The following is a 22,035-nucleotide window of genomic DNA, read 5'->3' as shown; positions in this document are numbered from 1 at the left end:
CTCATTTATTGAATTTACCTAAACTTTTTTTTTTGTACTTGTATACAGTCCATCAGTTATTACTAGAAAGGAAAAAAAAAAGACAGGGGAAGGGTTGCAGATATGAGAGATAAAGTGGGGGCAAAATCGTCAATTGAAATTGCCTAGCTTCCTCGATCGGTTTCGGCTGAGGGTGGCGCCACCGACAGCCCGATTCTGATGGTGGACAGAGCCGGCAGCGCTCCGGACATCGCTGGCTGCCCCCATATCAGCTGCCTGCCTTCTCCTCGAATGGGGAGAAAATCTCACCAGTGGGCTCAGACAGACGGAGAACCCCGATACGGGGTTGAAGCTACGGGGTTGCCGTTTGCTCCCAAGGAATTCCCGCATCGGCGTCGGAGTCGGGCGCCGCCAGTGTTCCCTGTACATTTCGCTTCGTGGACCGGTATCGTACTCGTCGTCCCCGTACACCGCCGGAGATATTACCCTCTCCGCTGCTCCGCCAGATCTCGGTGCTCTGCCGCGTGGCGATTGCTCCTCCACGGCGGAGGAGAGCTGCGACCCTTTATTCTTCTTCTCGCGGTACCGGGTCAGCGACGAGAGCCAAGAGCCCGATGCCGACGCCTTCAAAGCCCCCAAACCGGGATCCGCCTCCCCACGCCTGTGACCCCCAAAAAGGGTCCTCAGCACAGAGAACCCCCGCCTCCGCCCGTCGCCGACTTCCCCAAACCCACGGTGTCCACCTGCAGCGTCGACGGCGGGGCCTACCTGGGGGGTGTAGAAGAAACGCTGAATCCCGAGGGGGTGGCCGAAGGAGGCGTCAAAATCAACAGATCTGCGGCGGGAGACGTAAGGCGAGACGGATCGAGGTAAGACGAGTGGAGGAGGAGGAGGAGGAGGTGGGGGAGCGTCGGATCCCCGGCGACGGTGGCCATGGGTGGCAGAGAGCTCGCTCCGGGAGGCGACGAGGGCGAGGAGGCGCTCGCGGAGGCAGGAAGCGCAGACGCCAACGCCCTCCTCGTACGAGTGGATCTTACACTTCATCGCCTCGGCGCCACGCTGCCATCGCTGCTCGATCGGAGCTTCCGTCGCATCCCTGCTCCGGCCATCGAACGCAATGCCTAACGTTGATGGGAAGTGGACTTCGTTTCGTCGTTGCCGATAGCCGCGAGCTAAATAAAGCTCGTAACGTGTTCCGCCAGGAGAGCTTTAGCCGCCAAGTTTGGTGGGCGGGTAGGTTTTTGGAGAAACTGAGAGGCCATATTTATATATTGGGTGGATTAGGATAAATGAAATGTTGTGGAGGAGTAGATTACCGATGGTCAATGGGTTGACTCTTTTGTTTGTGTTCTTTAATCATTGAGCCTTGTTATACCCTTTGATCTTTTTTATTAAAATATTTCTAAATCTAAATTATTACTAGGTTGACTCTTTTGTTTGTGGTTGGAATAATAACTCCTTAATAGCTATTTAGTAAATTATCCATCAAATCCTTTCCTATTAAATTGGTAACACTATCGGGATATCATATAAAATGGCTTGGTCATCACTCAATAGATCATCTTAAAATAGAATTCAAAATAGAAAATGCATAAACAGCTTTACCTGACCAACAATATCTGCCCGGTTATACTTGTACACATGATCAACTGGAATATCAAAATATCCCATGGATTGTCCAAAATGTATATCACGAGCAATAACTATTCTGTTTTCGCCAACTTATGTGATCGAATTAGCAATAAAGTTGCCTTCGGAGCATGATTAAATTAATTACTGTGGGATAAATTTGTTGAAGTGAACAAGGATCGAATCTTGATGAAGTTGAAGTAATGCCTTCCTCGTAGTAGTCATCTGTAGCTTTCTAATTTACCTCCTATCTTCTTCATAAATGATCGTGAGGCTGATCATGTGTGACTGTTGGAATAGCGAATTTTATCTTTTGCTGAAGATTTAGCAAGAAGGTTGTTGCGATGAACTTATTCCTTTAGTTTGAAAAGATAATGAAAACATAATCACGATAAAACAAGGTATATTAAAATATTACCAGAGACATACCAACAAAAAAAAATAACTTAAGTTTGATGCCCAAGTGAATCAAAGTTGATCGAATAGTTGATAATGATGAAAGTTCTAATATGCCATAGAGAATATAATATTAAACATGTGGAGAAAATCGTAACATATCAAGGTTGATTGGATATTAGACGTGAGTTAAGAAGTCTAAATATATCAAGGTTGATCAAATATTGGACAATGATAAAATTCTGATATATCATAGTTGACCAGATGTTAGACATGAGATGTGAAGTCCTAACAAGTTATAGAGAATTAGATTTAGACATGAGACGATAAGTCCTGGTATATAAAAAGTGACTAACATAAATAATGATGAAGTTTTGACATGTCAAGATTGATCGGATGCTAGGTGATGGTGAAATATTAATAAGTTAAGGTTAACTAAATGTTAAACAAAAAAATCTTGATAAATCAAGATTGACTGAATGCTAAACAAAAAAAGTCTTGATAGATGAGGTCAATCAGATACTAAAAAAGTGAGAATTCAATACTAATAAGATTAAAACAGATATATCAATCGATGACAATGAAATAAAAATCTGTTTGATAAACTCCTAAATAATGAATTCGAGATTTAAGAGGAGTATGATCAATTAGCTATTATGGAATAACAATCCGATACTAAACAAGCGAGACTTCAACCCTAATGAGGGATTTTATTGATGGCATATCAAATTTATCAATACTATCGTCCATTTGTTTTTGACAATATTAAATATGTCGATATCACTAGTTTTTCAATGATATTTTATCATGAAAAAGTTGTTCTTTTATCCTAAACTTTTGTTACTTTTAAAATTGATTTTGTTACGTCCATAGTAAATTTATCAATATCGCCAATTTTTTCAGAGATATTTTGGCATCAATTATTTGACCATGAGTTCTTTACTTATTTTCAAAATTAATTTTGTGTTAACCATATTAAATATATCAATAGCATCGATTTATCCAAAAAAATCATTTTATCTTAAACTTCTACTAATTTCAAAATTTATTTTATTTTAAACATATTAAACTTATCAATACCATCAGTTTTTCAGATATTTTATTATAAAAAAATTTCCATTTACCTTAAATTTTTACTATTTTTTTAAAAAAAATCATGTGGTTTCAAAACACCAAAATATTTTTTTTCAAAATTAAAATTTAAAAACACTATTATTCAAATCATGAATATTTAAGTAAATCATTGAGCATCTTACTACCACTGTATCATTACATTGGAGGCAATTCAGTTTATTTTTTATTTATAAGTCTTTAATCCTCAATTACTTTTATAATTTTTTTAAAGTTTTTTCACACTAAACTAGGCATATAGGATTTTAATAACTTTTATAGACATAATAACTTAATAAATATTTTTATACCATCGACTCATTTTATATTTGATATAAATTAATGTTTAATTATAGAATTTTAAGAATCAAATATGATTAGAATCTACATTAGATAATCCAGTGATGGCTATTAATACATACTATATACGATCTAAATATTAATTTCAAGTGCATTATTATATATTTTAAATATTTAGTTATGTTTTAGCTAAAATACAGTTATGTAAAAAAAAAATTCTTATTGTTCATCTTAAAGAAATTCAATGATGCATATATATACAAATTGAAAGAATACACTTATAATACATAACTATATTTTAACTAAAATATGATTTACTTTAAATCTATTGCAAATTTATTTATATTTGTGTTTCATTTATTTTTTTTTCTTTTCAGGAGATGAAGAGGTGGGCTGGCCCACTGATTCCATATTACCCGGCCCATCATAGTCCATGATCATGTCACGTGACTCTCACCCTCGCCGCCTCGCCTATCTGAATAAAATCATGCAGCAATTATTTGAAACTGGGGTATACTCGAAGGTGAGCTATTTTATTAAGTTCCTCTGAGTAGTCGCGTATAAAAGACGCGTAGAATCTGAGAGTGAGCATAGGATTTCGGATTTTCCAGCTCATTTTTATTACGCACGGATCAAAACACACACCTGCACAACACCCATCATCTTCTCCTCTCTCTCTCTCTCTCCTCTGCGCTGCTGCGTTCTCCTTGCCTCCCGACTCCCACGTTCGGCGGCTGCCCCCTCGAATGAGAATCTAGGGTTCCGGCTTTCTGCAGGAATGGGGTGCTTCCAATCCAAAACCTCCAACCTTCACTCCCTCGAGGACGATCCCAAATACGGCGACGAGCTAGATCACGGTGCTGGACTGCATCATCTTCTCCTCTTTCTCTTCTGTTTCTTCCCCATTCTGTTTATGTTTTTGGCTTTCGTTTCATGGTAATAGAAGCTAATGACGAGGCGGGGGATCAGGATCAGGTGCCGTACTTCAAGGAGTACGGGCTGGTGGAGCTGCGGGCGGCGACGAAGGGCTTTAGCTCGGAGCTGATAGTTTCCGAGAGCGGAGAGAAGGCGCCCAATGTTGTGTACCGGGGGAAGCTCGACGGCGGGCGGCTGGTGGCCGTTAAGAGGTTCTCCAAGCAGTCCTGGCCCGACGCTCAGCAGTTTGTGGTCGGATCTCTGTTTTGGTTGTGAGTTATTGGGGAAAGTTACCATTTTTTTTGGGCTAAAGGTGTGTTTTTTTTTTGGGTTTTCCCCCTACTTTCCTTCCAGGCGGAGGCTGCGGGGGTGGGGAAGCTCCGGCACAAGAGGCTGGTGAACCTCATCGGATGCTGTGCGGAAGGTGACGAGAGGCTTCTTGTGGCCGAGTTCATGCCAAATGACACGTTGTCCAGGCACCTTTTCCATTGTACGCTTTCTACATCCAATCTCTTTGCATTCTTTTGCCCTTTGCGCTTTATGTTTCCAAGTGTATTTTTTGTAGCAAGTATATTTCTCTCTCTCTCTCTCTCTCTCTCTCTCTCTCTCTCTCTCTCTCTCTGTGGCAATCTCAAACCTTTTTCACCAATAGCTGTAATATTGCCGATGGACAAACTGGTTTCTTCTGGGAAGCATACTGTGGCAATTGATGGACAAACTTAGCGTGAAAAGAGAAGCACCTATTCGTCTATTTAGATGAAAACTGGATAACCGGTCTGCTTTTCCTTCCGCACTCGAGCCTGATTTGCTTCAAGCTGGTTCGGAACAAAACATGTCATGAGTGAGAACGTAATGTAAATAGAGGGGCCTAAAGCAAAACTTAGATTGCATGAGAAATTGTATGGTTAATTGGTCAGAAATTCCTGCATAACTCAAGCAAGTTGGAGAACTTTCATTGAAGCAACAGTAATTTTGACTTAGAGAGAATAGGAGAGAAGAGAAGTGATCTCTCATGTTTGATTGCAGCAAGTAAGCAAAAACTTAAGGGTTAGACAGAATCAGGTAACAAAATTTGTAATGCCCTCATAACTGTATAGAAAAATGGAGAGAGGGCATCATGGTGATTTACACCTCTTTTAGTGTTATGTAATCTGAAAGAAAATAAGAGTTAAAATAACTGAAAATAATAGATTCTTTTTGTTGAAGCTTCTCCTTTTCTCTTCTATTTTCGATGTTCTCAAATCAAATAAGAGAGATAACATGTTCTGATTTTTCCCCTTCATTTATACAAAGAACAAAAAGTTTCCAACAAACTAAACAAAGCCTATTAGACTTTCTTCTCCTCTCTTAACAGTTCTCCAAATTCATTGTCTAAACAGAATCAGTCTTTACATGTTGCCACTGCATCATTAGATTTTCTTTTCCCTTTAACTTATTTATGAAATATGTACTGTATACATACTATTTGATGGTGGAATGACTTGATGCAATTAAGATTTAACAATCTTGTTTTTACGAGATTGTGGTATTTTAAAATTTTTTTTTTCTGTATACAAACTTGAGCAGTACCCCCTTATTTAATTTCTGAATTTTTAACAAAGAAATTTACTATTTTTACAGCAATTGACTAACAAACATTTAGATATTTCTGGATGAAACAGAAGTTATTCTTCCTCTCTCAAATCCTCTTACTACCATTAAGCAAACTTTCACAATTTGTAGGGAAAATCTATATTTATATCTTCCAAAAAGGGTCAAATTCATACAAGGAAAGGACTTCATATATAAATGGAGACATAGTTGAAAAAAGTGCTGGTCTGCACACCAAATGCACAGTGTTCAACCTTGTGTATCAGAAAAACCTATCAACGCAGGTGAAACTTACATGTTTTTTCTGTGCTACTGTTGTTGTCCCCATGCATTATCCACAAACTTAGGTGTCATCCTATGAAAAGCAAGGAAACCCTATGAAACTTAGTTAAGTCATTTCAACCCAAACTAAACCTAATCTAGATCCAATTCAAAGTAATTACTCAATTAACACACAATACAGGTTAATTAAAGCCTTAGGCATGATGATAGCTATGTATGCTACTACAGAAACAAGTATTACATTAAGAAATCAATAAACCCATGAGCGCTCATCTTAAATTCAATGATTGTATTTCATCATATTCACGACCTTCTCACTATTATGGTTCCAATGTCATATTATGACAAATCAACATATACCTTGGAGATTGTCTGGTATCCAATTCTCTAACTAGTTCCAATTTCCATTATATTGTTTAACTTCCAATTGTCTACCATCTACTGAGATATATTGATAGACATGTGGATCAATCGATTCAAATGTCCAATTGTCTTGGGACTGGAGTAATATTTAATCAGGGCAATTGGGGCGCTGATCTCACTCAGGTTGTATAAGGACCAGTATCCAATAATCCGCTCCAGTGCATGACACTCATTTTTGTTTTAGAGGATTTTTTTGTTTGTAATGGCCTAGACACTCATACAAGTACAGTATGTTGAAGACATGCATGCTTTTTTGTTGTTTCTATGGAATTTTAATTCAATCAACTATGAAACCGTTATTTTCTTATTTCTGGAAGTAAACAAATCATATAAGAGACAAACAAAAGAGTGGGCCCAATTCAAAATCATGTCCATGCCCAAGTGTTGGTATGGATCAACATTGAGAGATGAAACCTTTTCAACTCGATAACTTTAGAAATTAATTATCAGACACACACTTTCTTTAAATAAGTTGGTCTTTTGCTACTTAAAGCTGTTTTCCACAGTCTTCATCATCACCTTAATTATCATAAAGCTGCACTTGGCCCAACTATTGGGGGCCAGCTATATTAATCCTATCTATGCGTTGAACTCTATATAGCACTATATCAATAGTGATCCTTGTGAATCTTAATATGATAGATAAACAAGTATAATTGTAATCCTTGCAAATTTCCATAAAATCTTCTTGAGTCTAGTTTTATCATCTGCGCAATTTTGGAACATAAAGAAAAATGCAAAATGATAGATCAATACCCTGTAGTTTAAAATGACATGGACTGCATCCTAACTACAGGCTATGACCTTTCAATATGATTTTGATCTCCACAAAACTTATTTCTTAATTTATCAACATCTGATCATCGACCTATTTTAGTTGCAACTATTTAAGTTTATCTTAATAGACTGACATTATGCAGCATTGCATTACTGCTGGAATCACAACTGGAAAAATTTCATAAATATAGTATGTGATTATACTGACATTTTGGCCAACTATGTCTATTTCCCTGTTTTAGGGGATAAACAACCTCTGCCATGGGCAATGCGTGTTAGAGTGGCATATTACATTGCACAAGCACTTGATCATTGTAACTATGAGAACCGGAGGATATATCATGATCTGAATTCTTATAGAGTTCTTTTTGATGAGGTATGATAACTCAAATGTGAACCTATTCAAGTATTTATGTAGATCATTTAAACGATTTATTGTTATCTGTGGTAAAATGATTTTCTAGTTCTATTGTTAAATTTAAGTCATGATGACTTGACTGTTTATAGTATGATGTTATGTTATCAACCCATATCTCAAATTTCGTTTGCAAAATGCTGGTGATTGACTATATCTGCTGGAATATCTACATTGGGATTGTAGGCTGAATGAATTATTATGCTTTGTTCTTCAATTGTAAGTTTAAATACCCTTCCAATCTGTTCCATGCTCAATTCTTTTTTAGCTAATCTTTCGTATTTATGGAACTACTTCTTGATAATGTCAGCTATTAATCCTTTAAGATAAGCGTGACATAACAATGCTTTTAAGATTGCTAAGTTATGCTTACTTTCATTTGATATATTTATATTATTTTGTCTAATAGGATATAGATCTTTCCAAAATCACTTTACAACATGTCTAGGGATAGTACCTTTTGGAATTTGTTTATGAGATTCTTTGGAGAGGCATATCATTTAGAAATAAAATATTCTTTTGCAATATGTAAAACTTTGTCCTCAGATTGTAATGTTTTTTAATACAGTATTGTGTTATTCTTTATGCTGTTCACTTCCATATATATATATATATATATATATTTTTTTGTCCTTGTTTCTTGCAGGATGGAGATCCTCGTTTGTCTAGCTTTGGTCTCATGAAAAATAGTCGAGATGGGAAAAGTTATAGCACTAACCTAGCATACACTCCCCCTGAATTCTTGCGAACTGGTAATTTTAGTTTCTTTGTTTTAGTTTACTGAAATTCAATTTGATCTTGTAAATTTCCATTTTGTATCTAGACTACCAAAATTCCAGTTGTAGCATGATGGCTGGGTAGAGATCATTCCTCATGATCCGTCAACAAAATATATCTTTTAATACATGGCATCCGAGATCATATTTGTAGAATACATGGCTGGGTAGAGGTCATTCCTCATAATCAGTCAGCAAAAGAGATCTTAGCTATGGAGACTCAAATGATATATTATATTGACTTTGCAAAACTATGCTTGTAGTACTTCGAGGGAAAAAGATCTTATTGCATATCATATCCCTTATGGTTAATTATACTTATATTTTAAAGGCCGTAATTTTTTTTTTTTTTGTAAATATGCTAGTGACTTTCTTTTGATTTTTTTTCGTCTTTCTATTCTTTCTTCTTGTCTTTATATATTGCATGCAATGCTCTATAATACATTTTCCATCTTCATTATGTATCACCTAAATTTGTTAACATGTCAAATTTACAGTTTCCAAATAATATTTGTTTACACATATCATCAACACACATATATGGAAAATGCCATTTAAATAAGGTGCTTTTGACTTTTTTTTCTCTAAATCAACAATACGGAAGAGACTTCCCTAAATAAATTTTAAAAGTTACTATTTTCTTAAATTGACCTGTGGGCTTTCCTGACATATTTTCAATAATTCTTAAGTCAGTCTAAGTGGGAAAATTAGTTTGACTATTGCTCTCCAACGTATATAAATAATAAAGTGTACTAATCAATATAAAATAAGTTTTTAACCACAAAACAAGTCATAATGTATAATTTATAAGTAAATACTAAACAATAACAGTAGCAAAATATTCACATTGCAACAAAATAAATATTCATTTCAAAATAAAAAATTCGTAATCATAAATCCACATTGCAACACAACAAATTTATATTTATTGTCTCGCAATAATATTGAAATGTTGATGAGATAACTAATTTCATGCTACAATCAAGTTCATAAGGAATATGAATTACGTTTAGTCTTCCCTAGAAGGAGAAATACTACAAAAAATGTCCTCACTAAATTCCTCCTCCTTACTTTCTTCCTTAGAATTAATGTTTTCTTATTAGTGTCTCCACTTGTTTAGGGACCATCTAATATAGTCTATCTCGCCTCAGGGGTGTAATCTCGACTTACAAAAAGGTACCCTACTTGGTGACAATGTGATAATAAGAAATCGAAAGCTACACAAATAGCTACTAACTCTAGATACCCAAGAAGTTCAATAAACTAGGTATATATATTCATCATTCTAATATAATCACGACATTGCATTTTTATTTTTATTTTTATTTTTTTGTTTTTTACTGTTTCTTTTTTTCTTTATTTTTAAATTTTAGAGCAAAGTTTTTTATTTTTTAAATAGTAATTCTTTTTCCTTGTTATTTTTTCCATATTAATTTTTTTAATCTTTCATCCATTTTGTTCTTCCTTGTTAACTTTTCCCTCCTTTATTCATTAATTTTTTCTCCTTCACTCGTCCATAAAGGTAAACAGAGAGAAAAAAAACCTCTTTAAGGATCGTTAATTTGTTTCTTTCCTTCGTCTCTTCTCAAGGTAAATAGATTAAAAAAAACTCTTGACCTCTCTAAAGATGATTATCTCTTTTCCTTTTGCATTCTTCCATGAGGTAAACATAGAGAAAAAAACATTTAAGGATGTAGGAGATAAAATATTAAGAAAGATAAACAATTAAGTATAATGTAATTTCTAATTTTATAAAATATTACTAATAAACTAAATTAATCTCTATATACATTTGGTTTAATTTTAAACTGATCAAAAATAAATCCAAATTAAATCTAGTTTAAATTTACTTGATTGTCATATTTACTCGATGGATTTCACTTAAATCAACTATAACTCAATAAAGATCAAACATTTCACAAGATAATATCAAAACTTAAACTCAACATTCAACATTTCAAATATAACTTAATAGTAAGCATCTATAGCAATTAAATATTAATAAAAATAATTTTTAATTAATATATTTTATATTTAAAAAATATTGAAACTGTATCCATATTGTTTCGGTCATAAATCGAAACTTTAACAAAGCTCAAAATTTTAAAACTCACGTTTTCTTTCTCTGTTTTTCATCCATTGGAGGAAATCCCTTAGTGTCCAATGAAACATATTAGGGGGCTAATCACATTTAATCTGTCACTTTTCTATCATTCTTGACTTGTTAGACCAATTTGGAACATTCCTTTTCCTTTTACCCTAGTTGAGGATTTCCTTAGTTGTAAACAAGCAAGAATACATGATCTTTTCTTCATCTGTCAAGAATGATGAATCCCTCCATTGGCACTCATAGCCTACATGCAGACCATTGACACTAGCGGCACATCTCGTTTTGACTAGAGACCAAACTTCAGCGTGAAATCAGACTTTGAACCTCGATTGAAGGTGCTAGACATTAAATAACATATGAAAATGTGGATCTTTATATTGTCAAATTGAATAGACTTCATCAGATTACTAGTGACAGACTAAACACGCAAGGTTTTTATCCAATTTTTCTAAGACAAACACTGATATTGGCTTTGGATATGTGACTAATTTCATAGGGGAACCTATAAATCACTAACTATTATTAATTTTATCTTTTGTACTTAAAGTTAATTTTTCCTATTTACTTTGTTATTTTCTATTTAGTTTGTTACAGTTGAAAATGGATTTGTTATTTTACTTTGCAGGAAGGGTAATCCCAGAGAGTGTAATATATAGCTACGGCACCGTGCTTTTGGATCTTTTGAGTGGGAAGCATATCCCCCCAAGTCATGTATGTTCAGGTTATCAGAGTAGGCAATTCTCATGCTGTCAGTCAATCTCAAGCTATTGAAGTTCATAATCTCATCTCTCGTTTGGTCACTAAGTGACAAGTTCAAGGGAAAGCTTAAGCACTCATTTTTCTAGCAGGAGAATGATTATGCTAATTTGAAAACCTTTTATGTATTCATTGAACTTGTAGTTCTTCTTTGGATTACTCTAATATTTTAGATAAGGTGTGCACCACGTTGCTATGTTGAAAATATCTTGTATCCTTTGACATCATGGAGATTCAAAATGGTTCTCCATGAGTGATTAGTTGTCAACTTAAGTATCTATCTGGTTTTTTGTTCCACATATGTATTCAGTAGGAATATTTTTTGGCAAATGGTTTAGAAGTTAATATGATTTTAATGTATTTGGCTAGTTTTTCTGTTTGGCAAGTGTCTTTCTCGTCATGTTACAAATTAAAGTAATTGAATTGAAAGCAAGTAGATACCTTTTTTTTTAATGTCATGCAGAATATAATTTGTGTACGACTCATGATTACTTTAGCTGACGACTTCATCATTGTAAATACCATTTTGCACTATTCTTTTAGGCTTAAATCTAACTTACCATTGAATCTTCATTGGTGCATTTCATTTTACATTCTGATATTTATATTATGTCTTCTGATGTCTCACCTATTTTTTCTCAAATGACAATGGTCTATTTTATCTTTGTAGCTCTTTGCGCACATTTCAATTAGTTGGATTTTGTTTGTATTTCTTGATGCTTCTGTTTATAAATAAATCTCAAGTTGTTTTCCTGATATATTTGATTGCCTGAAAATTGACTGTTTACTGGTCTAATACTGTTTGATTATGACCAAACTGAATTTTTGTTGGCTCTTGTCAGGCACTAGATTTAATAAGAGGAAAGAGCATGTTGATGATAATGGATTCATCCCTGGATGGGCAATATGCTAATGAGGATGCTACAAAGCTAGTGGAACTTGCTTCGAAATGTCTACAGTTTGAGGCTAGAGATCGACCTAATTCTAAGTTTCTTCTTTCTTCTGTAGCACCACTTCAAACTCAGAAAGAGGTAGAATTTTTGCAAGCAAACTGTTATTTGTTAAAGATCAGTATTTTCATCTGTTTATAATTTTTCAAATTTTGGGGAGTTCCCTTCAAATTATTGCTAATGTATCATCCAATTATTGCTAATGCAGATTCCATCACATGCTCTAATGGGCATAACCAAGACAGAACAGGTGCTACCAACAATGCTATCACCACTTGGAAAGGCTTGTGCAAAGATGGATCTAACTGCTGTGCATGATATATTGCTCAAGACAGGTTACAAAGATGAAGAAGGTGCCGAAAATGAGGTGAGTTTCATGAAAACTATAATGATGCTACTTTTTTGACAATCTATAGTTGGAGTTTAGATTATGGTGAATTTGGTGATCATACCGATACAGCGGCAACTAATAATGTGGCAGCTGTCACTGATGTGGCACTGAAGGTTTACAATTGGACACATGGCATGTGGCCTGGCAGAAGCATAAGACAAAGTAGAAGGGAAGAGATATTGCCAAACATGACAGGGGAGGATAACCATCAATTATTAGCAACTTTTAGGCTATGATTATTTGGAAGGAGGGAAGTTGATTCCATGGAGAGGGGAGGGAATCAGTTGCCCTGTCTGTCAAATACTTCTGATGGATTGTTGATGGAAGAGAGTCCACAGTTGATTGTGTGGAAGAATTTGGGTCAACTTTACTTTTTCCCAAATAATGGTGGGAGCGAAGGAAAAAACTACCCAATGGTCAAAAAGACCATGATGCCCTTTGCCTTCATGATCCAATATGGTGTTCATTGTTTTTGGGGAATGTCAATATATTAATTCTCCAAAATATCTACAAGACAAACATCACACCAACAATGCCATACAAGGCAGTCCAACCCTCATCACATATGCCAACACGGCATGACATACCACATCACAAACGCCCACATGACTCATTTGCCTCACACGGCAACACAAAGACATCACATAGAGATTGCAAAACAACCAAACAACAACATCCAAAACTCCCCAACATCTGCCACATGTGGCAACATATCCAAGCACAAGCCTATGTGGCACAAACACAGCACATACCCAACACACAACACAACACAACACAATATGGTGTTCATTGTTTATTACATCAAATGTGGACCTTTTGACCTGTGAGGTGACAAGCATCACCACTGCAATTGATCCAGGAATATGGGTTTGGCAAAGAAGGTGATGGATTGATAGCAGAAATAATTTGCTACTTTCATGCCTTATCATCACTTTCCCCCCTTCTCATCACTAAGAAATCTTATGGCTTCCTCCCCTTCATCCCTTTTTTCTCCTCTCCTTCCCTTCTCTCTTCTGTCTCCTGTCATATTTAGATTTGCTTTTCTTTGCAAGCAAAGTAATGGATTTTTTAGATTAGTTTTAACTCAGCAACTTCTAGAAAGCAATGAGTAAGTTTGTTGTTTTCTCAACAGCAAGGCAGTAGTAATGGTGTTGACTGTTCCTGCACATTTAAGTATAGTTCTGATTTGTAGCCATGAAAAGCTTCTCTTTGTTTTCTAAATTAATATCTTCTTCCTCTATTTGGTGGTTGTGTTCTCTCTTCTCTAAGTGAGACTCGACTGCTTTCAGTATAGGTTGAAAGAAGGCTGTGAGGTTCAAGACTGTCCAATTCGACAGCTGAAACTATAATTCTTCTTCAATATTTTTCTCCTACAAGTCGCTTGACCTGTGGCTACAGCGGGGGCTAGGGAGCATACCAACCTGGTAACAAAGATATACATGTAGGATTTGCTAAGGCATTTGCTGAAACCTTCATGAAGCAATATAATATGAAGAGAAGACACGATTACCATCAATTCTAAGAACTATCCAATTGTTGGATGTCATTGACAAGGATGTTGAAGGATCTTGCCATAGAGAATACTAGGCGACGGAAACAAATACTTGGTGAGGGAAGATTGTCCAATGAGGACTTGGGTATTGATGCTCTTGGTCACATGGGAACAATGGCTAGGTCCTCCAAGCTTTTCAAGTTATGAGGCCAAAGGATCCCATTTGTTGTATAAACTAGTTGACACTACTGCTATTTAGCGAACATTGGAACATGGGAATGTGATCATTGCATTGTTCCACCTAGTTGATGTTGCCCAACTTTGGTTCCTAAAACTTGTTGCAGATCATCTCAAACTCTTGGGTTGCGCGATTGAGGCTGGACAGTCACTGAGTCTAAGCCATGCAGTTGCTGAGTGACAGAGTCGCACTTGTGCGACAGAGGTTGAGGGTTGCGAGCTTAGTCGATCTCGGCTAGGTGGTTAGAAGACGTAACTCGATCTCAATTAGACTGTCGAGAGTCAGAAGAGGTTACTCGATGCCGGTTAGGCTATGGGGAGAGAATATTGGATCCTGGTCGAAGAGCTAGGAAAGATGACTCGATCTGGACCAAAAGGCTAGGAGAGCTAATTCTGGCTGCGCACCAAATGATCGAGTGATTTGGGCATCAAATGAGTGGTATGGTGCTGAATAGCCGAGAAGCCGATGGGTGGAATGGTGAATGCCGAATGGCTGACTGCTGAATGATCGAGTGGTGAATGATTGATTGGCCGAATGGAGATGACTAGCCAATTAGCCAAGAGGTAATGTTTTCCAATCTTACCTTTAGTGTGAAATTGACAAAACTGGCTGTTGTGCTCGAATGGGCATCATTGCTTTGTACAATGTGACTGTTTGCATAGCTAAGAATAGGATATGGAGTAGGAAATCCTCCACTAGCTTTCTTTGGGGAGTATGTAGCATATCATGTTCTTGTGAGTTCATCGACAGCTGAGTTCGTCGAGACGTTGATGCACCACTTCCTCTTTTTCCACGGAGATGATTGTGGGTGGATTCAAGCCTCCCATCCCGTTGTTAGAGGAGAGAAAGGCTGTGGAGATGAGCATACATGAGAGATCCAAGATTGAGGCTTCAACTTGTCCTTTTCCGTCGTTGGCCTCTGGAGGTCTCTCTCCCTCTGGCCTGAAGTGTGAGGGGAGGAGACCAGGGGATGCACAATTTGTAGGTAGATGAAGAGATGAGGGCGATGCTGCTTCGTTGCTCATTTATCACCATAGTTTTTTTGTATCTTTTCCTACAGACGATGCCAAGTTGATGGTGTCCTTTTTAACCCACTCGAGCTCCTCTCCTTTTTCCTTCGGGGCAGAAACTTCGATCGTCCTTTGACGTGTTCTCGGTGGCCTGCGAGTCAAAGCACGTCAGGGAGGGTTGACGTTGTTGGCGCAGTGGCCACCGATGGTCAAGTCAGCGCTGGATTGAAAGACGAAGCTCGCAAAAATGAGAGAGAAGAAATGCTCAAGAGAGATTATTGGTGGAGAAGAATTGCCTCCGCGTGCGAGAAGAAAATCATATCTTCACTGAGCCTTATATAGCCGCGGAGGTGGAAGGTCCACGTAAGCGTCCATGAGAGCCCTATGTGAACTACGTAGGTGATCACACGAGCGAGACACCACTCGCAGACTGGCTGCACGAAGGGTGGTAAGACATTAGGGGAGACAACGGTTGAACTATACTTCTGATACTGTAGGGCCTTTGTAGAAGGTTGAAGTCGAGTAGTCGGCTGTCGCCGATAGCTGACTAGGCTTCTCAAGTCCGAATGAGATGGTGTTAGATGAAGGTTGAGTGGTCCGACTGATCCGGCAGTGCAGACTGATTGGTCCGAGAGTGAAATCGAGTGCTTGGGAAGTGACCTGAGTTTGAGTGGGATGCCGTAGGATGAAGGCCGAGTGCTCGGGAGTAGAGACTGACTGAGAGTAAAGCCGAGTGTTTGGGAAGTGACCTGTCCGAGTGGGATGTCGTAGGACGAAGATCGAGTTCTCGGGACCAGAGATCGACTAGGAGTGAAATCGATTGCTTGGGAAGTGACCCCAGTCCAAGTGGGATGCCGTAAGACAATGATTGAGTGCTCGAGAGCACATATCCTTAGCGGCCTTCTCGAGTCTGAATGGGACGTTGCTGGAAGGATGCTTAGTGCTCGGGAGCGTAGATCTTAAGTGACACTGCTGAGTCTGAATGGGACGTTATTGGATGAACACCGAGTGCTCGGGAGTGCATATCCTGAGTGGCCTTCTTGAGTTTGAAAGGGACAAAGCTGGACGAACGTCGAGTGCTCAGGATTGCAGATCTTGAGTGGCCTTCCTGAGTCTGAATGGGATGTTACTGGACGAACATTTAGTGCTCGGCAGCGCAGATCTGAATGGTCTTTTTGAGTTCGAATGGAACGTTGCTAGATGAACGCCAAGTGCTCGGGAGTGTAGATCCCGAGTAGCCTTCCTAAGTTCGAATGGGATATTGCTAGACGAACGCCGAGTGCTCGGGATAGAAGATTGGCGAGCCGAGAGTGCTTGGCAAAGGAGACTAGTGGGTCGGGAAGTGAGACTAGGTGCTCGGGAGTATTTGAAGATATCATCACTTTGGACAACTGACTAGGAATGGCAAGATGGAAGATCTAAGCTGCATTAGGGGAGTCAACACAAAGTTATCAGATGGTTTTTGAAGTTTTTTGTGAATGGCTTCTCTGATAGGAAGCAAGAAATTGTCATCTTTGGGTTTGATCTCTATCCTTCTTTGTATGTGGAGATCAAAGGTTATTGACCTGGAAGTCTCATTGAAGCTATGAACTTGGCTTGGCTCTTCGAGCACAAGGCTTCAACAACAAACCCATTGCAGGAAATTGGCCCTCAGAACCATGGAGACACTTAATTGCAACCAGTGCTAAACGTTTAAATCATGCAGAATGGAAGAACGAGCAAAAGGATAATGCTTTAATTATAGAAACCATACACTGCAAAACACCATTGCTAAAATTGATCTGGCTTGAAGACATAGACGAGAACCCCTAACTGAACTACTTAACGAGCCAAAAATCTTCTTATATGCTATAGCAGGGGAACGACATCCCACAACTGTGCACATCCAAGCTCACTTGTAAGGCACGACATTATGGGTGTTCATCGACTTGGGGAGCACCCACAACTTCATTGAGTTCCATCATCGTATGTATGTAGGTGCTTACTGACTTCTTACCAGTGGTCCAATCACATAGGCAAGCCAATCCATTCGATCGACAGATTAGAAGATGAAAACAATATAATTAGCACGGACCTTTTCACTAACTCCCATGCTTTGTCTGAGATGCCTCACAAATTATCAATCACATAAGAACATACAAGCAAAAGGGACAAACTTAATTCGTGGTTCGGTCATACTGCCAACCATTCTGTCACAAAAGATGAAATTGATCAGCAACTTGCTGAAAGTCATCAATAAGGTTAATATGATCCAGCAATTCAACACATGTTCCTATATTATTGGTGCAAAAGCAAGATGGGACATGGAGGTTCTATGTTGATAAATGAGCCATCAAATATAAATTTTGCCATCCCAATGATTGATGAGTTGCTGAATGAATTGTATGGCATGCGATGCTTCACTGGACTAGACCTCTACTCATAAAAAGACATTTAGAAGATGCCTTTTCAAACTTGTCATGGGCATTTTAAGTTCCTAGTGATGTTAGCAGGGCTTACAATGTGGATGTCATTGATAAATGTATATTTTCTAGACCAATTCTATGAAAATTGTACTTGTTTTTTTGATGGTATATTAATTTACAGTTGATCCTTCATGGAATACTTTCACAGAGCACTTATTTGCATCTCCATGAACTCTTCAACATCTTATAACACAAATTACTCCTCAAACAAAGTAAGCGCATCTCTACCCAATTAGAAATTGCTTATCTAGAGCATACCATGTTGGCTACTGTTCGAGCATACAAGAGGAAAATCAACACTATTTTTGAGTGTCTGATGCATTGGATTTATTAGGTACTAGTGTCAGCACGGCACAAATATGGGGACATGGGTATGAAAATTGAGTACGAGTAGCTAGACTCTTCTTCTATGAGACTGAGAGTGAGAAGAAGAATGAGGAACTGAATCAATTATGCAAAAACGAGAGGAAGAAGAAAAGAGAGTTTACTGCTGCTGGCTTCGTAGATGATGGGAGCACATGACCTTGCATTAGGAGGTGGATTGAACTGCATGGTTCTATGGAAAGGAAACAAAGGCTTCACATCATGTGGAGCTGGCGAATATCTCTCTGTTTGTGTTGAACAAACTGCAAAATTAGGGTTAAGATAGATTATATAGGTTAAATAAACTATTAGAAGTTATATAATTTATATAGCTGTTCGGACACTAAATGTAGGCTCATATCTAAGAGTCCCTGTTCATTTTTTTAAAATAATGTGTTTGAGATTGTATCCTACATGGGATTATGAATACTCATTAAGGAGTCCCAGTGACATAATCATCTAATCCTACAGGGTTATGTTGAGTCTTCAGCCTTGTAGGTTGCTGCTGCAAATGCATACAGAAGTGCAGCATGATTGCAACATTGTTGACTACCATGCCGTGGAACAAATTCCTTGTGGACACCAGAAGCTAGGGACGCATTGCTACCCATAGAGCAAGCCTTATCACAAGCGCCTATTCTTGCATTGTTGGATTTTTCACAACAATTTATCATTGGATGCTATGCTATAGATTCAGGAGTAGGAACAGTTGTATAATGAGGATAACTAATCGCTTGCTATAATCAAGTGTTGGCCATTCAACACTTGTGTTACTATGTATGAGAAGGAACGCACTGGGCTAGTTAAGGCCACCAAACAATGGTTGCTGCTTCTTTGTGGACAAGCCTTTGTGATTCACACTGACCACCTCAGCCTTAAATACTTCCTAGAACAAGGTTTTGTTAACATTAAACAACAAAAATGGGTAAGTAAATTAATGGGTTTTGAGTTCAATATTTGAGTATAGGGCTGGGAAATACAGCATGGTGGTCACAGCTTTGTCATGACGCCTGACAGGATTCCACAAACATCACACTAGCTGTTATTTCTTAGCTAATCGTGGATATCTTCTAAACAATTCATCATGAGGTGGAAACAAATCCACATGCATTATATGGCATCCTGCATCAGGGTTTAGGCTTTAGGGTTTAGGGGCCATGGAGCTTCAAGAACAGACATTTATCTTCCACCATAAGGTGTACTTATCCCTATCTTCCCTCGTTACCAAATACTTCATCCATGCTGTTCATGAACAAAACCATGAAGGATACTAGAAGATTATATCATGTTCACAGCGATTTCTATTGGCTGGGCATACAGAGAGATGTCCAAGAATTCATGCAACATCACTACATGTGTCTGCAGCAAAAGGAGTTCCACTTGAGTTGGATTGGTCTTTCACTTTTTGTTCTAGTCCAAATCCGGGGAGATATCTCGGTTTTCATTGAGGGTCTTCTGAAATCCCAGGATGAGTTGGTAATTTTGGTGGCCATTCAGTTCTGTTAATATGCATATTCTTTTGTCCTTTTCACACCCATTCACTGCAGTTTGGATGGCTGGTACAATCCTTTGACAGCATCATTATGGTTCATGGTTTTCCTGAATATGTAGCATCTGAGTATGACCCATTTACCAGCAATTTTTATATTGAACCTTTTTAATTGTGGCACTCTTGGCCAAATTGAAGTTATAAATCATTGCATCGGCATGTACCTTTACCGCTTTATCAATGACAAACCAACAACTTGGAGTAAATGGCTTCCTTAGATCAAGTTCTGCTATAATACAGGATATGACACTAGCCTGCAACTCATGCACTCCTTTCAAGGGGTCTACGGTCGTGAAAGCTCAAATATATTGGCCTTAGTGGGCACCACACGGACAAGAATTGCTGCAACAGGACAATGAACATTATTAGTATGAAAGTGCTTTTTAATGGAAATAGTGCTACCAAAATTTTTGAACTTTCTGTAGACAGGATAATAGTTTTCAATGAACATATGAGTATGAAAGCACTTTTTAATTGAAATATTGCTAATGGGTTGTAAAATTATTTTTTCTGCCTTTATTTTTGTGGTATAGTTGGGGAATTTGGTTTCACGAGCAATGGAACCTTGAAAAATCTTACATTACGTTTGTGCACTTTGTTGTAAAAGCTTTCCTTTCAAGAGTGGACACAACAAGTGCAAGAGATGCTGAACACGAAGAAATTTGGTGACATTGCATTCAGAGATAAGGATTTCAAGAATGCTATTGAATACTATTCCAAGGTATGTTTCAATATCAGCTTATGTATGTTAGTTTCCTCAAACTGCATCTTGACTCAATTTCTTCTCCTTTCTGTTAAAGGATTCCTCCAATATCGTGCTATGATTGCAAATGGCTCTTATAACCCTTGGATTAACCTCTTTGTCATATAAAGTGTAAAATATTGTTATCTCAATGATTTCTTCTTTTTTGGTTGTCACATGTGAAGGTTCTAAGTCTTTGACATTCTAATAAAGATATTCTTCTTTTTTTCCATTTTTCAAGGTTATGGTCTCCTTGGTCTCCTTGTACCCTGCATCTTGACTTTTTTGGTTATGGTCTCCTAATATGGTCTCCTTCTCTACCCATGTTGCTTTTCAGCAAAAATGATGTCAATTTTTCGTTTTTCCTTATAATCCAGCTGGTGGCAATGATGTCAGTTCCTTCTGCGACCGTCTTTGCAAGGCGGAGCTTATCATACTTGATGAACGAGCAGCCAGAGCTTGCCCTACGCGATGCTATGCAAGCTCAGGCATGCATGACTGAGTGGCCAACAGCCTTCTACTTGCAAGCACTTGCCCTCTCGAAGCTTGGAATGGAAACTGATGCGCAGGACATGCTCAATGATGGAGCTATCTTCGACGCGAAGAAGCAGAACAACTGGCGTGGCTAGCTAGGTTCTGTGTGGCTTTCAGCAATCTGCAAATCATCCAATCTACTATATGTTTCTTCTGCCTGTGTCAAGCATTCTCTTGGGTGTCGATGTGAAAGCGGAAGCCAGCTACTGTGGTACATACAAAATCACCACAAGTATTCAGTATTTGCAATTGTCGAGTATGAATTTAGTTATCTTTGGGTATATGATTATTGGCCCTGTAAAAGAATTTGTGCAATGATGCTGCTAGTTGGCAAAAATGCAAACTTGTATCAAAATGTGTTCTAGAATTCAATAAAGATGTAATATGCCTTTTGTTGCTATTCATTTGGAAATGGAATGATCTATCAGGAAAATTCACACTGGCACTGTACAATATTTAGGATTCAATATTTTAAGGGGTAAATCATCATAGATGACATTTCAAATGTTGTAGAGTAAAAAAAAAAAGGATTAATTTTCTTAAATACATTAGTACATTTAAATTCAAACAAATAAATCATATAACTACATTATAGACACACTATCAAAACAACATCTACAAGAATAAAGAAAGTACAATATATATAAACAAATGTTTATCATTTGTGCAAGTTAGAATAAAATATATATAACTAGTCTACAAAGGAAACAAAAATAAATAGAAGACACGAGATTTGGGTCGAAAGGACAACCATGCAAAAATGCTAGGGTTTGACAATGAAAGGGCATCCAATTGAGGAGCAAGAGTAGGTGCAAAAGCAACACTTGATTTGGTGGCATGCAT

At 37.6% G+C, this 22,035-nt stretch overlaps 2 protein-coding genes across 2 annotated transcripts; one reads left to right on the top strand and one right to left on the bottom strand.

The window, feature by feature from the left end:
* On the bottom strand, positions 1 to 1,106 carry LOC141826504 (uncharacterized). The gene has a single exon (XM_074713760.1). It carries the CDS (start codon positions 1,021 to 1,023, stop codon positions 130 to 132), a length of 894 nt encoding a protein of 297 aa, XP_074569861.1. The 5' UTR covers positions 1,024 to 1,106; the 3' UTR covers positions 1 to 129.
* Positions 1,107 to 4,108: 3,002 nt separating this feature from the next.
* LOC141826503 (serine/threonine-protein kinase BSK2) lies at positions 4,109 to 21,625 on the top strand. Its single transcript, XM_074713759.1, has 10 exons — positions 4,109 to 4,271; positions 4,358 to 4,581; positions 4,684 to 4,819; positions 7,644 to 7,777; positions 8,463 to 8,568; positions 11,328 to 11,413; positions 12,301 to 12,489; positions 12,617 to 12,775; positions 20,524 to 20,637; positions 21,036 to 21,625. The coding sequence occupies exons 1-10, from the start codon at positions 4,193 to 4,195 to the stop codon at positions 21,285 to 21,287; spliced, it is 1,479 nt and encodes a 492-aa protein (XP_074569860.1). The 5' UTR covers positions 4,109 to 4,192; the 3' UTR covers positions 21,288 to 21,625.
* The last annotated feature ends 410 nt before the right edge of the window (positions 21,626 to 22,035 follow it).

This window comes from Curcuma longa, chromosome 4 (genome assembly GCF_044706935.1).
Source record: "Curcuma longa cultivar G26 ecotype Majalengka, Jawa Barat chromosome 4, ITB_CL_G26_1.1, whole genome shotgun sequence".
Lineage (NCBI taxonomy): Eukaryota > Viridiplantae > Streptophyta > Magnoliopsida > Zingiberales > Zingiberaceae > Curcuma > Curcuma longa.
Note: the sequence above shows the minus strand (reverse complement) of the source record. Positions and strands in the feature narration are given on the sequence as shown.